The following is a 21,793-nucleotide window of genomic DNA, read 5'->3' as shown; positions in this document are numbered from 1 at the left end:
CTGTCAACAATTTCTGAAAGTTGCACGGCTTTGGCATTTGAATCGGCGGGTTAGCGGGTTAAATGAATGGAAACAGAAGTCACATTTAACTAGGATATAGAATATAACTAGAATATATGTTGGTCTGTAAACAAACACCTAGAAAGAATGTTCAGCTGAATCATTGGCTTATGGTTCAAAGAATAACAGCTTATTTATTTTACATGAATGTAAATGATTATGTTGTTGGGGTCCCCTTTGGTCTGAGTTCATTGACAGTAAATTAAAAATAACAAACAGAACTTAGCATTGATGCAGAGCCTGAATTATGAAATTTTTCAAACCAAAGCAAATTTCCCTTTGGGCAAGAAAGAAGATTTTTATGATTGCAAATCGGATGGGAGCTTTAAAAAATGTAAGCTTGTTCTTTTGTTTAAATTTCGAATTCATGCTGAGTTAACATCAAAACATGATACAACAGTCAAACTGAAAAAATGTTACGCAACGAATCACATGTATTTTACAAGTATATATTTTAATTAACGTATTTTAATGTAGTATACATGAACCCACAAGCTCTGTAGCTTTGATTCTTATCGTGTTGAAATAAAGGTTTCATATTAAACTTTATATGTTTATGTTATGACTGATGAGTTAAATTTTAAATCAAGTGTAACACACGTAGGGGAAATGTCATGCACATTTGAATCCTACCTACATGTAACAGCCCCTTAATGCAAACTGAAAGCACTTAAACTTAGTCAAGGGATTCAAATGGAAAAACTTGAGTAATATATTGTCCCTAAATCCATTCGAAATGGTTCCTCACAATCAAGTCAATAAAGAAAGAACTGTTCTCTGACGTTACAACCAAACTTTATGGTTGACGACATAGACTGCGAGCAGTCTCTCTTTTGTTCGAAAATCTGTGGGGAAGAATGCAAAGAATGCAACTCACATGAGTTGTGGGGTCATGAGTGTGCGAGTGTGATATACAAGCCAGCCCCGTTACTCATGGCTCATGGCTTCTCCGCTTGCCACTCTCATGTCACATTTGTTTTGCTTTCTTCATTGTGTTCTTCCCCATGGATTTCTGTGCAAAAGAGAGACTGTGCGCAATCTATTGAGGACATCAAGATCAACAATGTTTAGCTGCTTTCATGACGTTTAGGAGCCTTTAGAAGAACAGTCTTGTTGATGGGACGTTCCAGGACTGCGGACTTGGCTTTAAGCCTGACTCCTCACAAGCCGTCTCTCTTACTTGGTTTTACTTCCAGGATGTGACTAAGGGGTCACAAGTTTTCTACCACGAGTACAATGTCTCCAGTATCAAAGTAACACCTTTATCTTTGCAGTGATTGCCTTCTCACTTACAGCAATTAAACCCCCAGATACTGACTTTAAAAAACAAACTCCAACCAAATGGAATAAAACTAAGGATAAGCTCACAAGTACCCATGGCGGACCTATTTTTAATAACAGCGACTTTCAGATATGGTATGGCTAGGCTGAAGTACGGTGGCAGATAGTGAAGATCGCTTCCGGTGATGTCATGACGTACGTACCAGTACAGCTTTCCCGCCGTAGCCTTGCTTTCTACTATGGGAAAGTCCTTGGTTTCACATACTCTTCGCTATGTGAGTAAAATGTATAGGCCTGCTGTTTACTTCTCATTTTAATGCTTTTTTCACTGTTTGAACGGCCTAGTTTGAAGATAAAGTTCTCAATCATAAAAATCAGTTCTAAGATCATTGTTTCTTTGTCATTTGTACCGAAAATTTGAACGATTTTAACACCTACCGCGAGATGATCAGTTCAGTCATATTAGTATCGGGCCGAATAGCCCTAGATAAGAAAGCTTCATATGTACTAATCTGAGCTATAATTGTTTATTACTGTTCAAAACGTATTTCATTATAATTGAAAGGTTTGTATTTTCGGGCTTATCACGTAATTGTTGTACAAACAACCTGTCTGTGTTGAAATTGAGCTTTTTATATCAGAGTTTATATTGTTTTGTGGTTGGAATAACAGGCGGTCCTATCAAGTTCTAAAAGGCAAATCTGAGTTCTAGGAGATGTACGACAGATCCAGGAGAAGGAAATCATTGTCATTAATCAAGTCTATTTTGTATGAAAGTAGAATAATCTCTGGTTTCCTTGAAAGTAGTAAAGACACATAGAGGCTGCACATACTGTTGCCGTACAGCAAAATCTTAATCATTTGAGTCTGGCGGGTAAAACACTGTTGTCAGCTGAGTCCCTCATGGTTAAAGTAGCCGTAGTAGCACCTTGCTGTAACGTATCTTGAAGTTCCTAATAGCCATCATAAAACCAGCAGACAGGAGATAACTGATATCAAAAAAAACTTCACCAAATCCACTATCAGTTGGAAATGGAATGACACTGCAAATGATATCAATGTTCAAATAATATAAAAATAGTTGTACATGTTCATGAGCCATCTTTTCAGCATACATGTATAGGACTACCATTTTCACAATGAGGGATTTGTTTTTGACACTACTCTGCTCATACCACACAATGTAAATAATACTGCTCTTTACAGTCTGGCTGTTCCTGATCGAAACACACTACTAATTGATAACAGCATGGTGTAACATGACAACGGCCTAACAATGTAACATACCTGTAACACTTCCACAGGTGTACCAAACTCTTTGCTTTCTGCAACAATGCTATAAATGATTCTTGCCAGTGGAAAATCAGATGCATTCAAACCAAAATCTTGTTTACTCTGCTCTATATAATCTTCTATTGACACATCAATGGTAACAACCACAGGAGAAGTGCAACAGTCATTAGATTCATTATTCAGCAGCATTTTAACTGCATCTTCAGTTGTTGATGAATAGTCTGGAGTGAGCTTTGATTCTCCTTCAGCATGTGCAAGCTCCCTGTGGTGGGGATTCTCTTCATCTGCTACATTTTCAAAGCTGTCATCTTTCAATGTTAGCACAATTTTACATGGATTCAAAGTCATAAAGTCATGAGTGTTAAAGGCTCTTGCAGGAAGCTGGTTAATGGATGCATATGGGTCCTTTCCACCCCGAGCCAATATAAGAGCAGTTCGTGAAGAGCGAGAAGATGTGCTACTATAGGACAGGGATGCTACTGGCACTGTAGAGACCTTACTAGCCTGTGCTTCCATACTCTGTAGCTCAGATACTTCAGTAGAACTTGTCAAGAAGTTACTGGATTCCTTCACAGACACTAGATCATAAGAACTTGTGAATTTTGCAACTGTTGACGATAAGCTCAAGCTGAAGACTTCACATTTTTCAAGCCTTTTTTCCTTTTCTCCTTTTCCACGGCCTTTCCCTTTAGCTTCACATTTCTCTTCAACTGATGGTGATGAATTACCAGTGGTACTGCTCTTTCTTGGTGTGATAACAGCAGGTTTATTGCAGTCTGTGCTCTTTTGGGATACCTTTCTGGTTGCAAATTCTCTATTTTCAGAAGTTCTTGCCTTTGCTGAAGGTAGACTGGCACTTTTTCCTTTGGTTTTCTCAGTTAGCATAGGTTTTGTTGATTGGGTTGTACCTTCATCCTTTGATAAAAGAGAAATATGTTACAATTGAGTGGAGCTTTTAGGACTACAGTGTATGTAATGATTACAAAGGTCTTCTTAAGGATGGTGCCTACTAAATAGAAAGGTTTTTGCGCCAGGTAAGGACCACGTGGCAAAAGTAGACCTTTGCAAGGGCTATTGGACTCAACAAAGAAAAATTGGGGTAGCCATGCATTTTTTCGAGATAATTTGCCTTGAATCTCAACAAAAATGCTGACATCAGCATTTTCTGAAAAAAGAAGGAAAGGATATTTCTTCACAGATTTCCTTCGAATTCGCCTTTACTAACAGAGAAGCAAACATTTATAAAGATCTTAAAACTGCATGGTAAATGGTAGCATAAAAACCATTTTTTGTATGTTTTTAATGACAAAATCGTTGCAAAACAGCGCTTTTAGTGTCTCTGACAGTCTTCCTCTGGTTCAGCTAAAATATAGTCTAAATACCTTTTGCTCACAACCAGAAACTTATCACGTGTTGAATAGGCTTGCTGCTTCCATTTCATAACATAAAATGTGTGGGTAACCACGCGTTTTTTTAAAGTTATTGACCTTTTATGAAAACTTTTACCGTGCCCGTTACATTTTTTCCTGTCACCTTCCTGGTAAGTAAAACATTTGCGTATTTCGCACTTGTTTTGCACGCACACTACGCCATCTGCAGGTACATGTTTACAGTTGGATTTCGGTATAATTTTCCACAGAAAACAGCTAGTTTTTCCGCTGGATGACGTTAACAGTTAGTGGTTAGCGATATGCTGCTATTTTGGTGTTCCTGGTTTAAGTACAAGTTCATTAAACTTGATTTGGTCACAGTAGGAAAATTTTGCGTTCTTTTAGTCGTGTACTTGGTAGCGTAGTTGATTGTGTCAGTGCCAACCGCAGCGCATGCGTGGCACTTAAACCATGCCTTGCGTGTGTGCAGAAAGTATGCATACTAACAAAAGTAGGCACCGTCCTTAAGGTATCAGTATACCCCAAAATTGACCATTTTCCAAAAAAAACATGTTTTTTATTTTTTCAGATAGATCTTATATTTGCCATCTTTCATTTAACAAATTTCTTTCAAAAAAGATTGATTCTAAGCAAAGTTAGAAGCGGAAAATGTCTCTTTAAACATCCATAATGTTTCACCTGACTGTGTCCTTGCTTAACAAAGAGGGGACCGAAGTAGTCCATACCCACATGGGTAAATGGTGTATCTGCTGGAGTGACTTAAGCTGATGGAAATGGGGCCATAATCTGTTCACCAGGACAAGCATTTTGCTTGCAACAATTCATGCAATTTGTAAAAACCCTGTGTACTGCTGAGAGACCTTGTACTATCCAGAATCTCTATCAGATGAAGGCCAGAACTCTAGAAGGACCACAGTGCCCCTGTTGGCGATGACAATTGAAAGGCCGCGCGCAAGAACGTCCCCTAGATTTTTTGGCCATTTTGAAAGTGTTCAAAAACAGCTGAATTTTGGCATGTAGGCTTCGTTGTACCTGAGAAACATTGCTCTGAATTTTTTTTGGTTGGGGCGCTCTTCGTTCCCGAGAAATAACGTATGCAAAAAGCTCAGTTTTCCAAGCGGCATCTTTTGGAGATCTTTTGTTGAACAAAAACAAAAGAAACCTTATTATTTTGTTGAACAGCAAACAGGCAGACTGTTCAGAGTGTATTCCACTGAATCTTAGCTGTCTTAAAGTCAAAGGAAAATAGTATATAGAGCGGAAATCTGGGAACAGATTGTTTACATCGGTTATTGTGACGTAAACACAACACGTGAATCGATCGAGCGGCAAACAAAATACCATCGAACGAAAAAGAGATGTGCCGCATTAGGGCTCTGTCAACTAATATCTTAAGCATAGTGTTAAAGTACCTTGTGTGCCTGCCTGGTGGTTGAGAGGCATCATAAAGCCTCGATAAACCCGTAAGTCATCAGCACGTTTTAAAGAATCAAAATGTGTTCTGAAACTTCGAAGATAGCTGATATACCGTAATCGTGTTATCGGCGTTCGAAGTCAGATCGAGCCACGCAGCAAAGTCCAAGAGCAGTTCTTGCCCAAGAAAAATACCCTCTTGTGAGTTGTGGCCCATTTGCCAAGCGTTGCTAGTGTCAAAGTTTGGAAAGCGAGAACTGGTTTTTGACTTATAAAATTTGTCTTGTATCGGCCGCCATGTTTTCCCGCGCACGAGGTGCAAAGACCTTTCCCGGCATGCACTGCGATCACGTTCTGCTCATGTTTCTCGAACTGGTAACTAGATTGTTTTGGCTTTTTTCATTTAAAGGTAATAATGGCCAACAAGTAGCGATCGATTGTAACATAGATCTGTGATCCAGGTTGCGTTGATTTTATTTCATATCGGCATGATTTGTAGTGTTTTGAACTTCTGGGATCAGCGGACATGCAGATGTATGGAGACCCGTACGTTGCGCAGAAGGGTTAATTTGTTAATCTGTTAGGCGGTGCGTGACATAAAGCTACGATCGCGTTTGTCGAAAAATATGTATTTATCTCGTGATTTTTAGCCATTTAAGATGTTGCTGTATTTGGAAAAGTGCTTATATGATGTTTATTTGTTCAGTGCAGATAATCATTGTCCCAGATAACCAAAGTAAGTTCCAGATGTTTAAACACTATTTTCCGGCCGCCATATTTTACCTATTTAAACCTGAAATCAACATTTTTGAGCTTATACGTTGCGTGAAATTAACATTTTGCTGTTTTCTGAGTGAAATCAACATCCTTTCTGTCACGCGTTACGTGAAATCAACATTTTTACGTATTTAGACCTGAAATTAACAATTTTTAGGTTATAAGTTGCGTGAAATTAACATTTTGCTGTTTTCTAAGTGAAATCAACATCCTTGCCGTCACACATTAACGTGAAATCAGCATTTTTACCTATTTAGACCTGAAATCAACATTTTTGAGCTTATACGCTGCGTGAAATTAACATTTTGCTGTTTTCTAAGTGAAATCAACATCCTTGCCATCACGCATTAACGTGAAATCAGCATTTTTACCTATTTAGACCTGAGATCAACAATTTTTAGCTTATAAGTTGCGTGAAATTAACATTTTGCTGTTTTCTAAGTGAAATCAACATCCTTGCCGTCACGCGTTAACGTGAAATCAGCATTTTTACCTGTTTAGACCTGAGATCAACAATTTTTAGCTTATAAGTTGCGTGAAATTAACATTTTGCTGTTTTCTAAGTGAAATCAACATCCTTGCCGTCACGCGTTAACATGAAATCAGCACTTTTACCTATTTAGACCTGAAATCAACATTTTTGAGCTTATATGCTGTGTGAAATTAACATTTTGCCGTTTTGTAAGTGAAATCAACATCCTTGCCGTCACGCGTTAACGTGAAATCAGCATTTTTACCTATTTAGACCTGAAATCAACATTTTTGAGCTTATACGCTGCATGAAATTAACATTTTGCCGTTTTCTAAGTGAAATCAACATCCTTGCCGTCACGCGTTAACGTAAAATCAGCATTTTTACCTATTTAGACCTGAAATTAACATTTTTGAGCTTATACGTTGTGTGAAATTAACATTTTGAGGCTTTCTAAGAGAAATCAACATCCTTGCTGTCGCGCATTAACATGAGTCAACATTTTAAGCACTTTTGACCTGAAATCAACAAATTTGAGCTTATATAAGCTGCGTGAAATTAACATTTTGCTGGTTTCTAAGTAAAATCAAAGTCCTTGCGGTCACGGTGGGCTGATCCTTTGTTATAATAAACCGAGGCGAGACTTCGACTTATAACAAAGGCTTGGCTTGGCTATAATAACAAAGGATCGGCTCTGTTTATCATAACAAAGGCCCGGCTTCCTTTATTGGAAGGACTCGGCGGGAAAAGGGCGTCAGGTATTTTAATCAAAGGTGAACTTTGTCGAAAACGCTCCAAATTTCGCATGCAGTTTCGTTCAGGTATGTTAAGCAGTGTCATAGTTTTCGCGCTAAAGTTCACTTCGTTCTCGAGATATTGCGTATGCAATAAACCACTCGGTTTTTCCAACCTGTGTGCCCTTTTTGCATATGTTATTTCTCGAGAACGAAAAGCAACCCAGCGAAAAAAACTTCAGAGTAATGTTTCTCAGGTGAAACGAAGCCCACATGCCAAAATTCAGCTAGTTTTAAGCACTTTCAAAAATGGCCGAAAAATCTAGGGGACGTTCTTGCACGCGGCCTTTCAATTCTGGATGATTAAATTTGTCATGTGATGTTTACTAAGAAGAATTACACGGTGCTTCATTTTGAAATAAAGAGGAGCATTCTTGAGGTGACCTCCTACCCTTGAAATGTATTAACCAGGCTATAGGTGGCTATAGCCATTTGAAGACTGTCCCAGGATGAATAGCGGGACAACAGTGATTCCAACATTTTACCACGGATGGTCATGTTTGCATGACCAGGGCATTTTCTACATTCACTGTTGTCTTGAGGCAATTCTGGCGACTGGAACGATTAATCAGGCCAATTTTCCTCTTCCTTCCACAGAAACTTTGGGCCATGAAGCCACAGCTCAAACTTATGTAGTTCAGAAGCTTTTGCCCCTCTGGACACAATGCCAGCAGGGTTGGCACAAGTGTGATCACTTGTAAACATGAGCAATAACTTTGTCATTTGCATAACCTGTACAAAGGTCAAACTATTTAAGCTTATAGCCGTGTGGACTGGGACTATGCAGGGAAATGGTTTCTACAATGACTTTTGATGAAGAGAATGCTTCTTTTAGCAACTCTCAAAGTTTAACCGTGTGTCAAAAACAAACTAGACAAGTAATCAAAATTTCAGACACTGTTTTCTAGAAAAAGCTACCAAGGAGACACTGCGATGTTGATACAGTAGCTCAAATCCGACTGGAAATAAACTTGCTTAGTGAACCTCTGTACTTGGGGAAATAGAGCACTATATTCAGAGAACCTCATTTTTTTTTATTTTCATAAATATACCTTTGTAATCTACAATTCCTAAACTTTCAGAAAATACAGTATACAGTACTGTGCAAAAAGAATGCAAACGAAATTTGCTACTTTTCGCGACTTTTCAGTGCTTTTCGATGAAATTTAAAGAAATTTCGAGTGAAACGATTTTTCGTACAAAGTTTGACGAATTTTCGAAAGGTCTATTGTTTTAATCAAAACGATAATTCGGGCTCTTCTTCGGAAGACAGAGGAGAATGTAAGCTTAGATAGAACGTTATTGACAGTCGAACTGGTAAGGGCATCACACTGTTGTATCTCTTCATACACAAACTATTGATCGAATAAACGTTAAGCTTGTAGGTTTTTGAAATATCTTGTGAATTCTTTTGAATAGTTTCATTCGGGTTGTGTTGACACTCAGCTTAATTGCTTAAGCTTAATTGTTTTGAAGGTCATCGAAGGGCTGTGTGTACAGTTGTCAGTTCCATTCATTCATAAATACCATATGCTTACCGACAATCAACGAAATATCGTTTCGGGATTGTGATTTTTCATTTAGCTACGCGAATTTTCATTTCATTTCTGGTGAAATCTCATCGAAATACCGTTCTTAGATTAGTGAATTTTTGTGTCGCTCAACGAATTTTCTTCGAAATATCGCCCGATAAATCACGATTCTTCGCTCGAAATTTCTACGATATTTCACGGGAACAATAGCCGAATTTCTAGGAAATTCGTTTGCATTCTTTTTGCACAGTACTGTATACTTTACTGGGGTTTGCGACAAATGTCTGAACGTAAAGCGGGACAACAAATGATGGTCATTTGGGGTTTACTGATACCTTAAGATACAAAAATATACAAAAATTAGCCAAATTCAAAATGCAGATGTCAGAATTGAATATAGCAGCTTGCCCAGTTTGAATCTGAGTGGTTCAAAATCTGTTTCAATAAGCCCTTTGTATGATCCAGTCACATGGTATGAAATTAGTTATGCAAGGACTCAAGTTACATAGTGGAACTTTCAAAACAAAGGAAAGTTGGGCTTGTCCCACTGTGTAACTTGCATCCCAGCATGGCTAATTTTGTACCATGTGACGAGATCGTGCAAAGGGTCTATTGGTGCATTCAAAAGATATGACATTTACTGAATTTTGAATGGATGAATGGCAAACTTCCCACCCACATTGTACTTTTCAAGTTTTTCAACAGAGAATATCTTATTAATTTTAATGTTCAATGTGTTCCTCTCAAATTTTCTACAGATTTCATGCTGCAAAGATGCTATCAGTTGATAACATCTATGGTTTCTTGTTTTAATTTGTTTTTTTTTTATGGGCTTGAACCCAAGAGTGCTCCATACTGAGTCAAGCACACTGAACCTCCTATAAAAACTCCCTTAAGCTTATTCATTGTCATCTTCCTTGAAATTCAGGCATTAGTCATGTCATTCTACTTAAATGATCAAACTAAAGTCTTAATGATGGCTGAATTACATGTGGGTATGTAAGGAAATGACAAATTTACTTTATACTCAATCCATAGCTTGCTCATGCGCTGGACCATAAAACTAATCCCTTTTAACCTCACAAGTACACTGTCTATTAACATAAAGTGATATTTTCAACAATACAATACCATAGCCTGCAACTGCTTTGTGGGCATATTACTCACCTCGATTGTTTGATTTGTCTGTTGTTCAGTGTTTTCTGATACATCCATGTTTAATATCTCATTGGGAATGTTTACCTCAACAGAAAGCTATAAAAATAATCAAAATAGCTATGATTATACTTTTACTAGTCGACACACCTCAACCAACAGAGCTATAAATTAATTATGATCAACATTGGACATGATTAACACAAGATATGATTCACCACACATGGCTTTCAAAAAGGGCGTCTCCAAGTTCTCAAAGATTGTGTTGTTGTTCTCCATTCTCCCTTAAATTTGATGTTTGAGTACCTTCCATGCACTTGTACAAGACAGAAGCAGAAGCAACAAAACAGGTTTCACATTGAACAATCGACACAAAACTCTATATCTTCCAGTAAAGGGCCCACAACTTTACTCCAATGAGTATTCCACAGAACTTTGAGGAAATGAACCAGACTAACCCATTGCACCATTGACAAAGCTGGGGTGGGTCAGACATTTACACCAAATGAAAGAGTTGTCTTTGACCATGCAAAAAGAGACCAAAAGGAATGAAAACCTCATCAAAATACACCTACAAAATAAACGGTATGAGATAGGGGTACCTTTAAGCTTTGATATCAGAAAAGAGATCAAGAAAAGTTGTTGCTGAAGTAAAGTTTTCAGAGTTCTTATGGTGCTGCAGCAAGATCTATTGAGAAAAGCCCAAACAATACGATCTTGCGTGGCCCAAAGCTTCAAACAAAAATTAAAGGAGGCTCTGCTCTGTTTTTTTCCCTCCCATTAGATGGTCTCTCATCTGATATATTTATTTAAGTATCCACATATAGAGGCAACTTTTAGTCAGACCAAAGGACAAGTACAGTTGAACACCACATTTTCTCTCTGGGGTGAAGTGGAAAATAGTTTGAAATAGGGGGAGTTCACAATGACTGAAGGGAAAATGGGTGATTCCAGAAAATATCCATATCTATACTATGGATGGTTTTTTGGAATTCTATTGGCAAGAGGGGTTCTTTGAACCCAAAATCCAAAGGCATGGGGTGATACTCACAATGAAAATTCCCAGGGAATGGGGGGAAGGGTTTCTAGAGGGGACAGACAAGTGTGCGAATGCAAAAACAAACTGACGACCACAGAAGGCAAGATACAAGACAAGCATCAATCAATCATGTATGTGTTCACTTTAGTTTACAGAAGAAAACTGATAAAGTCTGAGTTGTACATTAGGCTCCAGATCCTTAAAGTGGACAAATTTCTTGTTGGCAATTGGTGAAGCTAAAGTACAGGTCCCAGGTCACAAAATACAATAATTTTCTTTCAGTTCTTAACATGATCATTGTTGAAAACAAAGAATAATGACAGGCCTACACAGACTCTCCTCATGCATTGTGGTTGTGACACATCAGTTAGCCTTCAATTAGATGAGCATATCTTTAAGAGATTTGGCTCTCTTCCACTATATAATTTGGAGGTTCCATATAGATCGTTTTCACTGTCACACAATATTAAAAAATTAACCGAAAACCATCCCGTAGAAAAAGCTAAGAAATTGTAATGCTATAGAAGATAACTAAATAAGACACTTCTCCAAGTTCTATCCCTGAGTGTTTCCCAAAACTTCAAATATTTGTCAAAATGTTTTGCAGAAATTTATGGAGCCTAGTATGAAAACACCATATTGGTGTAGATCCATGCTAAACCAATATGGCGGCTGGAAAATAGTGTAAACATCTGGAACTTACTTTGGCTATCTAGGTGACTGATTATCAGCACTGAACAAACAAGCATTTACATAGATTACCCACTTTTCGTAATGCTCTAACTTCTAAAAAGGCTCAAAATCATGAGATAAGTATACATATTTCAACAAACTTGTGTCACAAACCTCCATAACCCTTAACTTCAAAATGCTGTAGTTTCCAAGTGAAGCATGCTATAGAGCTATAAAATTGTAAACAGATGTAAATATACCGCCTCCTATGCTAACTTATGCTAATTAGAGAAAAAAATAAGTTTTATGCATATCTTTGCTTTTAGATTCAAGATACACGGACCAAACTTTATACGAAGCTTGCTCTTGATAACATCCAACATATGACTTAAATTGGTTACCATGGCAAGCAGCAATGACATCAGGATTAACTGCCTGCTATTTTGGTGGCAGCTATCTTGGATCTGCCATCTTGGATTTTCGAACTCTCATACCTCTAAAGCAAAAAAGTACATTTTTAATAAACTTTAACTAACAAATGATTACATGCACTGCTCAAGTTGATGAGTTTCTTTTCAGGGTTTGAAATTGCGGAAACACGCCTAGAGTTTGGAGTCTTATGGCTGACATTTTTTTCACTTAGGCCTGGTTTAGATATTCAATGTTACCGGCGAATCAAACACCAATTTGAGTTGCCTTGAACCGAAAAATGCAGCATTTGATTTAGACATCGCATTTTACATGTGCCAAACTGAATTTATGAGCGCAGGAATACAGTGATGGGCATAATAAAGATTAGTTTTTTTCCTCCCAGTGACAAGTTTGTAATGGATATTATTTGGGCAAGGCTAATGCAGAGAATGGTGCACATCTGGATAAAGTGAAACACTTTATTCGTATCTTTGATTTGTTTAGAGAGGTCCTCCACGAGCGCAGTCTAGAGATGGTTAACATCTATGACGACATCCACTCCTGGTACTCTGAAAAGATCAAACCACAAGAGCATGAAGAACAAGGACTTGACGATCTTGGACAATTTATGATAGAGTACCTCAAGCAAGTGGACAACCTGTTACAGCTCACCCATGCTTGGACTGGGAAAGCTACCTGGCAGCATTGGAATGCCTCATAAAGTACTTGTTTGCACACAATCTCCTCAACTATGCTCAGCTAATGCCAGTCCACCTCGCGCAGATGAACGCACTCAAGTATGAGGACCTTATGACATGGCAGGCATTGAAGTCCAGGGATTTTGTTATAGCGAAGTCAGAGATCTCGTTCCCGAGGTTGTTCAGAGATCACACGCTAGAGCAGGAGATCAAAGTATTAAAGCATCACAGTTTTGTGGTCGGGTTAAGTTGAGACAAAGCCACCCTAGACCGCTTTCTTATCATGTCACCACATCTTGCCTGTATGATAAAGCAGTATCTCAACAGCTTTCCTAAAGTATACAAGGCTTCTGAGCAGAACAAGAACTATCAGCTCTCTGGGGATGTTGCTGTAAGAATGCGAGAAAATGTCATGAAACTCCGCCAGTCGATAGAGCTGCACTGTAAAGGCAACCCATTTACAGTTGAGTCTCCCTTGAAGAGTGTGGTGTTGTCAGCTCTTGTGCCAGAAAAAGCAAAGGAAGATATCCTTTGCTCCGCAGAGAAAGGCCAAAAGCATATTGAAGAATTCGCTGAAGACAGACTGTTGCTATCTTCTAAGCACTCCTTATGGGACGCTATGAAAAAGCTGAAACTGAAGACCTTCTCAAAAACTAAAGTTCGTGTAGGGGACAAAGTCATCAAACTATGCAAGGAATGGGGGTTTCTCATAATCCAAGGAAGTAGGCCAGACCTTGTGCCAAGATTCAAGGAAACCATCGGAGGGTATGAGATTGCAGTGGTTCCACATTCCTTATGCACTGTCAATGGATCTCTTTATATTCCAACTGACAAAGCCAGCTGCATAATGCATTTGATAGATGAGGCCAGCCCACAGCCACAATGAGAAACACCACCAGCAACAGGAAATCTACATTGAATACTTGTTACTGATGCCATGGGCTTTGTTCAAGGTAACTATAACAACAACAATGACAACAACAATGATAATAACAATAATAATAATGACAATGATAATGATAATGATAATGATAATGACAATGATAATGATAATAATAGTATGCTGGACAAAACTGTTCTGGATCGGCGTTTTACAACAAAAAAATAAAACAAAAAAAATGACACATATAATGTTGTGACTGTCTTAAACTTTACTAAATTCCACACATGGAAACTTGCGTTTATGTGGATCAAGCAAGAAAGGCTTGTGTTACACCTTGTCCAAATTTGGCAACTGAGTCACAAAACTTTGCAAAATCACGTGATTTCTGAGAAAAAAGAGTCACATTTAAAGTGTTGTTGTGCAAAGAAACTCTTTATGTGCTGGTGGATTTTTTTGTCAAGATTTTGACAAGAAAGCATGAGAAAGACTTGCAACTGATTTGGGGGAAATATGATACTGTCTTCAGAAAGTACTCTTCTTTGAAGTCTTTAACCTGTTCTTTCCACAAGATCGACCTGTTTTGAAGATGGCTGCCTTTAATTTGCGCTTCGCACAAGCCACAAGTGCATAAAAGACTGCTGTGTTAAAGCATTGTTGGCTGAGAACCTCAGACACTGCTATTTGTGCTTTCAGAAACATTTCCGGACCTGTTTCTGGGCTCATCTGCCAGGAGCTTCCCATTTTCTCGCATTTTCTTGCATAACAGCTTGACATAATTTTGTTAGGTTTGCCTTGTGGCCCTTCAATGGTAGTATCACAACTTGAATCTTCGATTCCCTAAACTGCTGATGTATCACAGGATTATCATACTGTTTAGATGAATTATTGCTCCATCCTCATGCTATCTCGTCGAATTCATGTAAAAAATCCACAAACACGTAACCATTCTCTTTGCACAACAACACTGGTCTAACACTACGATGTTGATATAAACCATGACTTTGCTTTTCTCCGAAATGGCACAATTTTCTGTACTTTTGTGATTCAGCCCGCAAATTTAGATAAGCCATAACACAAGTCTTCCTTGCATGGTCTATATAAAAAATTAACAACTTTCCATGCATGGAATTTAATAAGGTTTAAGACAATCAAAATATTATTTGCATTGCTTTGCTTGTTTTAATTTTTTGTCGTAAAACCTTGATCCAGAACAGTTTTGTCCAGCGTACTTATAATAACAATAACCATAATCATAATGATAATCATAATCAAAAAAAATCATAATCATAATCATAATCATAATCATAATCATAATCATAACAGGATTTTGTATAAAATTTGGTATTTATGATTTGTATACAGGTCTGAAAAAAAGCACTATCCTGAAGATTTCTGACCTCCAAGAATCATTCACCAAGCGTATTGAACGAATGGTGTCTGGTTTTGATGAAGACCGAGTAGCATTTGATTGCTACTTGGAAAGCTCCTTGAAGAGCAAGACATGCCTAAAAAGATCCACAACATCTGTCAAGTTCCAGATACATCCAGAAATGGGGCTCACCATGTCCGTGATCCACCAAGAACCTTCTGTCATTATCAAAGTCCAAAAGCATGCTGGTCACTTTGTTCGCCAATGGAATTATTAGCGCACTTCTCCAGCAACACAGCCATCAAGCTGGTTTTGTTTTATGATAACAAAATCAAACATCTTGCCTGTGAAGGAGAACACACCCACGAAGAAGAGAACACGCTCATCCCTAACCAAGTGTTGCATTCCCTAAATGAGCATTTGCCGCACAAGATTTGTGTATCCTTGCCAGACACTGACGTACTAGTCCTGCTGCTCGACTTGGTTTCCAGGGGACATCATGTAAGCCTGAATAGGCTGATGTTTTTGACAGGAAAGGGCCTAAACTACAGAGAGATTGATGTTATTCAGAGAGTCTGAGCGATTGGAATACACAAGTGACAAGGTCTGATTGGATTACACCACTCACCTGAGCCGACTGGGGAGGGAAGTTTGTTGGCATCACTAAGAAGACCTGGGTGAAAGCTTACATGGCATTCGATGATGATCAACCCGTGATCAACTGTTTCAAAGAGCCTGGAGTGGGTCTTATCCAAAACCAATTGGCCAACAGAGAACTGCCGACTCAACTAAAAACCTAGAGAAATTTGTCTGCCAAGTGTACTGCAAAGCGTGACCTACCACCCTTCCTCAACTTCCATGGAAGCTCTTTTGATCGAGGAACTTGGAACAGGGCTCCACACTATCTTTTCAACTTACTAGCCTAGTGACTAGTAATAACTTAGATGTTACTAGCCAAAACCTTTTTTACTAGCTAAGTGTTTTGTTTGGCTACCTTATTACTTGAAATTTTTGCGACACGTTTATTTCATGATTTGGGGGTGCGCATATTTCGTGACACTTAAGTTTGGCGATTTTACAAAAATTTTGTATTTTGAATCACTCTATCTTTGCGTTTTTGAGTGACACAAAATTTATTTCCTTGGCAATGTTACTTAAACATGTCTTTGAATTTAGTAAACTGACTTTATCAAAGGTACAATAATGTCAAAAGTAACAAAAACGCAATGGCAGTACTATATGTCAACAATAACATAATGTGTTATGTTCCTGACACTTACTTATTCATGTTACCTTAATTTGGCGATTTTTTTTAAATTGCAAAATTCGCAAAATTAACGTGTTGCAAAAATTTCAGGTAGGTCTAATAACAGCAGAATTACTAGCAAGACTTGAAAGCACAACACAAGCGACTCTCTTTAATACATAATGTTGGTAATTATACTGTACTTAAACTAGTTTCAAAAAAGTTCCAGTTCCCGAAAAGACTTTCAGGACTGTTTTTTTTATGTGAGACTTCCTTGGAAAAACATTGAGACCCCCAAGATGTCACTGTAAAAACTGTTGAGACTTTTTCACTGACAGGCACCATAGAAATGTTTCAAAAGCAAAACAACTATCTGAACAGTACTGGAAACTGTTGTTGGTGAAATTCAACAGCTAAAAACTGCAGATTTAAACGTCGAAGGAAATAAATCTTTCTCATCTAATTATTTCTGTAGAGGTAAATTTGTAAGTATGCATACAACGACAAATCACTCATGTATTGTTACGCTAAATGAAATGTTATCCCTTTACAGTTCCGCTGTATTTTGTGCATGAAAAAAATTTTCTAACAAAAAAAAGCATTGATGTGTGCTTTCAGAAAATGCTGTCTTGTTTGTCAAATATTTCTTTCAACAAAATTAACATGTTCAGTTCCCCGTTTACGTACCACCCAGTGAAAAGTAAACAAAGTTAAATTTGCATACATGCTGAACACCACATGCCCAGTACCATGATAATTATGTCCACAACGAAATTCTGACCTTGTTTCCAAGAAAAGTGTAAATTTTGTGTCTGTCTTTCTAGAAGAAGACAGAAACTAGTTCAGCCAATTTCATTTTGTTGGCTAGCCAAAGTGGATGGTGGAAATCGAAAACCTACTTGCCAAAACTAAATTTCTACTAGTCTGTGGCTAGTTGGCTACCATTAGTGTCGAGCCCTGTTGGAAGGTGAGATACTGTATCCAACACGTGCTTTGCATGTGTGAAGCCTCCTATGAAGGAAAAACAAGGGGCATTATAATACGTGCTCGAGCTTGTTGGCATGAACATGGAGAGAAGAGTACAAAGTATTTTTTGAACCTGGAGAAAAGAAACCATGTTAAGAAAAACATACGAAAGCTGTACATAAATGAAAAAATTTATACAGATCCATCCAATATATTGAAAGAACTGGAACGTTTCTATTGTAAGTTATATGCAAGTCGCCATGATGTTCCCAGAATTGATCAAAAACAGATCTTCCATTTTTAGGTGATTTAAAAGTACCAAACTCTCCGAGGAACAGAAAATTAAGTGTGAGGGTAAAATTTCGTCAAAGGAATGTTTTGATCTTCTAGATAACTTTCATAATGACAAAACTCCAGGGAATGATGGTATTCCTATTGAATTTTATAAAAAATTTTGGCCTCTAATTAGTGATAGTTTTATTAGGTGTGCAAATGAATGTTTCGAAAAAGGTGAGATGTCCTGCTCCCAAAAACAAGCTGTTATCACTCTCATTGAAAAAAAGGAAAGGATTGCTCATATCTTGAAAATTGGCATCCAATTTCCCTTGTCATTGTTGATACAAAAATCATGTCCAAAGTAATTGCTTCAAGAATTAGAAGTGTGTTACCTAATATTATTCATCATAATCAGACAGGTTACGTCGAGGAGCGCTTTATAGGTGAAACAATTTGATTTATCTATGACATAATGGATTATACTGTCGAAGAAAACATTCCAGGTCTACTGATTTTCATTGATTTTGAAAAAGCTTTTGATAGTGTAGAGTGGGATTTCCTTTTTAAATGTCTTGAAGCTTTCAATTTTGGCTCAGACTTCCTACACTGGATTAAAACTTTTTATAAAAAATGTTCACAGTTACACAGTGAATAATGGTACTGCTTCAAATTATTTTTCACTCAAATGTGCTGTTCAGCAGGGGAATCCACTCTCCCCTTATCTCTTTATAGTAGTGGTGGAAACTCTAGCAATTGCGATTCGTCAAAATCAAGGAATAAGAGGAATAAGTATCAAGAACGAGGGAACAAAGATCTTGCAATACGCAGATGATACAACTGCAGTGTTATCAGATATTAACTCAGCCGAACAACTGTTTGAGTTGTTGAGTTTTTTTAAGGACATTTCAGGTCTTAAAATTAACTGCAAAAAAATGGAAGGTATGTGGATTGGGTCGACCAAAGAGAATAAAGCAAAACCTCTTGGAATCAGATGGCCTAATGAGCCGATAAAAGCCCTTGTTATACGTATGATGTAAAACTGCTCAGAGGAAAGAACTTTATTGAAAGACTGGATAACATTAAAAAACTTAATATATAGATTTAGGCCAGCCTAAAAGCGTAGCTCCTGGGCCTGGTTGTTCAGAGGCAAATAACCCAGAAAAAAGTAGAATTTTGATTTGAGTTTTGTAACTTTGCGGCGAGGTTTTCTGTATATTGTTTGGCCTTCCGTTTTGAGTTTTAATAATCACCATATACACAAAACAAAGCAGCAAAAAAACATTTGTATAAAAGAAAAAGTTATAATTTGGTTAATCTTTAATCCTGGGTTAGCGTTAACCGGCTTCCGAACAATCCTGCCCTGTTTTCAACAAGTTAACCTGAGATGAGCCCGCAATCCAATCGAAAACCAGCACTTGGTCAGCGGTCAATTTCAAAAAACACGTGACCTCGATGAGTTGTAAACTTGAGCCCGCGATATGGTCCCGTGATACTGGTCAGCGGATACCTTGTTTTGACAGATGTCAATTGATCATAACATGGATGTCCAATATCAAAGAAGTACACGGTAAACCAAGGCTGCATGTCTCTGTCAACCTATTATTTGGAGTATGGCCACCATGTTGCACGACTCCATCATCGTTGTCGTCGTCATCAACGTCGCCACTGTTGTGCGTACGCACCCACGAGCAATACCGCTAGCCATGATAACCATGAGAAAATCAACTCATGGGTTTCCTTTTCTTTCCTATATGAGTATCAGGCTCCGCTTGGCACCCTTTGGGCCGTTGGAGCTCCGCTCTCAATATTTGGTCCTCAAGAGGTTTATCCATCAAATCCTTTCTAATCCCCAAATTTGTTTATATCTGTGCCCTACTACCAACACCAAATGAACTGTTCAAACAGTTATTAACAATCAATTACTCCTCAAATTCTTATTGAAAGGCACAGACAAAGTAAGGCATTTGTTGGTAATAAATGAATATGAGGAAGGTGGCTTGAAAATGATTGATTTAGAGACTATGGTTAAATCTTTAAGACTAGCATGGCTGAAACGAATATTTAATGGAAATGATGGGACATGGAAGAGGTACTTAAAACACCAATTAAAACCCATAGGAGGGCTTTTCTTTAAAAATCATAATTATGATGTTAATGACCACACAATTTCTTCCCAATTTTATCGCGAACTCTTGTTGTGGTGGTCACAGTTCTGTGGAACATTTGCTTCAGAAAGCAATTGGCAAAGAATCATTAGAAATAATAAAGAAATACAAATAGATAAAAACCAGTATATTTTAAAAAATATTATGAATCTGGAATTGTCTATGTAAATGGTCTCTTATTTAATCTAAGCAGTAACGACTCTTTCAGCTATTTTGCAAAAAAAGCTAGTAAAATCAACATTCTTCAATGGGCAGGCCTGTGACACTCTATACCTGACTTTTTAAAAGGCAGTTATACATCCCCGCCATTAACCTCTCCTTCATTTCCAATTCATAACAACATCTTTGATGTGTGAAAAAGAAATCGAAAGATTATCATTTGCTACTTGTCACAGAAAAGGCACAGCCTCCTAACATTATCCATGTATGGAAAAACGATTTTAACCTTTCGGGTGATCATTTGAGAGAGTTTTTTCTGTTACCTCATTCTGTTGCACTTGAATCTTGTGTTAAGGCTTTCCAGTATAAAGTGCTTAACAACATACTCCATACAAATAAAAAATTATTCAAAATTGGTTACAGAACAGACGATGTCTGTACTTTTTGTGAGGCCGAACCAGAAACTTTGTACCATATCCTTTTCCAGTGCCCTTACTCAAGGTGATTTTGGAATGATTTTGAATCTTATTGGTGCCTTTTATCAAATCAACAGTTTCGTCTTTCATTTCAGAATGTTATATTTCATACAATGTCTAAGCAATGCCCTTCAACAAAATTACTAAATTACTTTATTATTGTTGGAAAGCTGTTTTTGTGGGTCTGCAGAAGAAACCAAATACATCCTAAAATTAAAGGTTATCAAAACAAAATACAAAAAACTGAACGTAAAATAAATAAGAAGAATTATTTTGTAAAAAAATGGGTAGTTAGCCCTGGCCAGAAATCAAATCAATATGTTGAGAGATTAATTACGTAATATAGTAACCAAAGAAATAATTTAGATTGTTCGCTCTCTGTAATTACGAAGTCATTCATTCATTCATTTATTTTTTTGTCAGTGTCCTTTGTTCTTGTTTTTTTCTCGCGTAGTTTTCTTTTTTGTCACTTGTAGTATAACGTCCTGAATGGAAATAAAAATGTGAAAAAAAACGCATGCTTCCTTACTCCCACACATCATGCGCACAAACTTCATGGCCATGCGCGACAAACCCTATACCGCCCATATCTTCCTCCCATTAAAGAGAATGGCTGGAGCAAACACCAAGGAGCATACACTTTTGTTATGTGCCTGTCTTTCCCTGCCCTAAAGCTGTTACCGAGCTTACCAAATGCGGCTGTAAGTCAGACTACAAGGGACGCTGCAGCTCTTTCAAGAACAGCATTCCATGCTCTTGGTAAATGCTTTGGAAAAAAACTGTAGAAATCCATTCACAGATGACACGAGTTGATGACAAGGAAGAAGACGATGATGCTCTTAGTGCACAAGAACTTTAGTCACATTTTATGCAAGGACACTTTCAACGGAACTGTACATTAGAATTATACATAACAGAAAGAAGAACAACACATGCGTTGTTACTAATGAGAAAACTGAAAGAGTACATGCATTTAACAAAAAAAGGAAAATAAAGAACGTTCTGCACTTAACTGGACATTGCTCGTAATTGAAATAATTCGTTAGTTAAAGATTACTAAAAATGCACTGTTTAGCTTTAGAAAAATGAGAGTTCGAAAATCCAAGATGATGGATCTAAGATGGCCGCCACCAAAATAGCATGTAGCTGATCCTGACGTCATCACTAGTAGCCATGGTAACCAATTTAAGCCATACAACGTATGTCATCAAGAGCAAGCTTCATACTAAGTTTAGTCTGTGTATCTTGATTCTAAGAGCAATGAT

The 21,793-nt window shown here is 37.6% G+C and overlaps 1 protein-coding gene and 1 pseudogene across 5 annotated transcripts in view; one reads left to right on the top strand and one right to left on the bottom strand.

The window, feature by feature from the left end:
* The window catches only part of LOC110055695 (general transcription factor 3C polypeptide 1-like), a 282,425-nt gene that overhangs the window by 48,332 nt on the left and 212,300 nt on the right, over window positions 1–21,793 (bottom strand). For 3 of the 5 annotated variants that reach the window (XM_089276241.1, XM_089276242.1, XM_089276245.1), the window contains 3 exons: window positions 17,429–17,497; window positions 10,181–10,267; window positions 2,629–3,549 (listed from right to left, as the gene is read on the bottom strand). In XM_089276241.1, coding sequence (XP_089132367.1) covers window positions 2,629–3,549; window positions 10,181–10,267; window positions 17,429–17,497 — 1,077 coding nt within the window. The remainder of the gene's footprint in view (window positions 1–2,628; window positions 3,550–10,180; window positions 10,268–17,428; window positions 17,498–21,793) is intronic. The other 2 variants (XM_089276243.1, XM_089276244.1) reach the window with 2 other exon arrangements.
* On the top strand, window positions 13,926–15,921 carry LOC149100878 (uncharacterized; annotated as a pseudogene).

The sequence above is a fragment of the Orbicella faveolata genome, unplaced genomic scaffold (assembly GCF_042242905.1).
Source record: "Orbicella faveolata isolate gen_17 unplaced genomic scaffold, um_ofav_v1 contig_4, whole genome shotgun sequence".
Classification (NCBI taxonomy): domain Eukaryota; kingdom Metazoa; phylum Cnidaria; class Anthozoa; order Scleractinia; family Merulinidae; genus Orbicella; species Orbicella faveolata.
The sequence above is the reverse complement of the archived record's forward strand: the minus strand, read 5'-3'. Positions and strand labels throughout refer to the sequence as shown.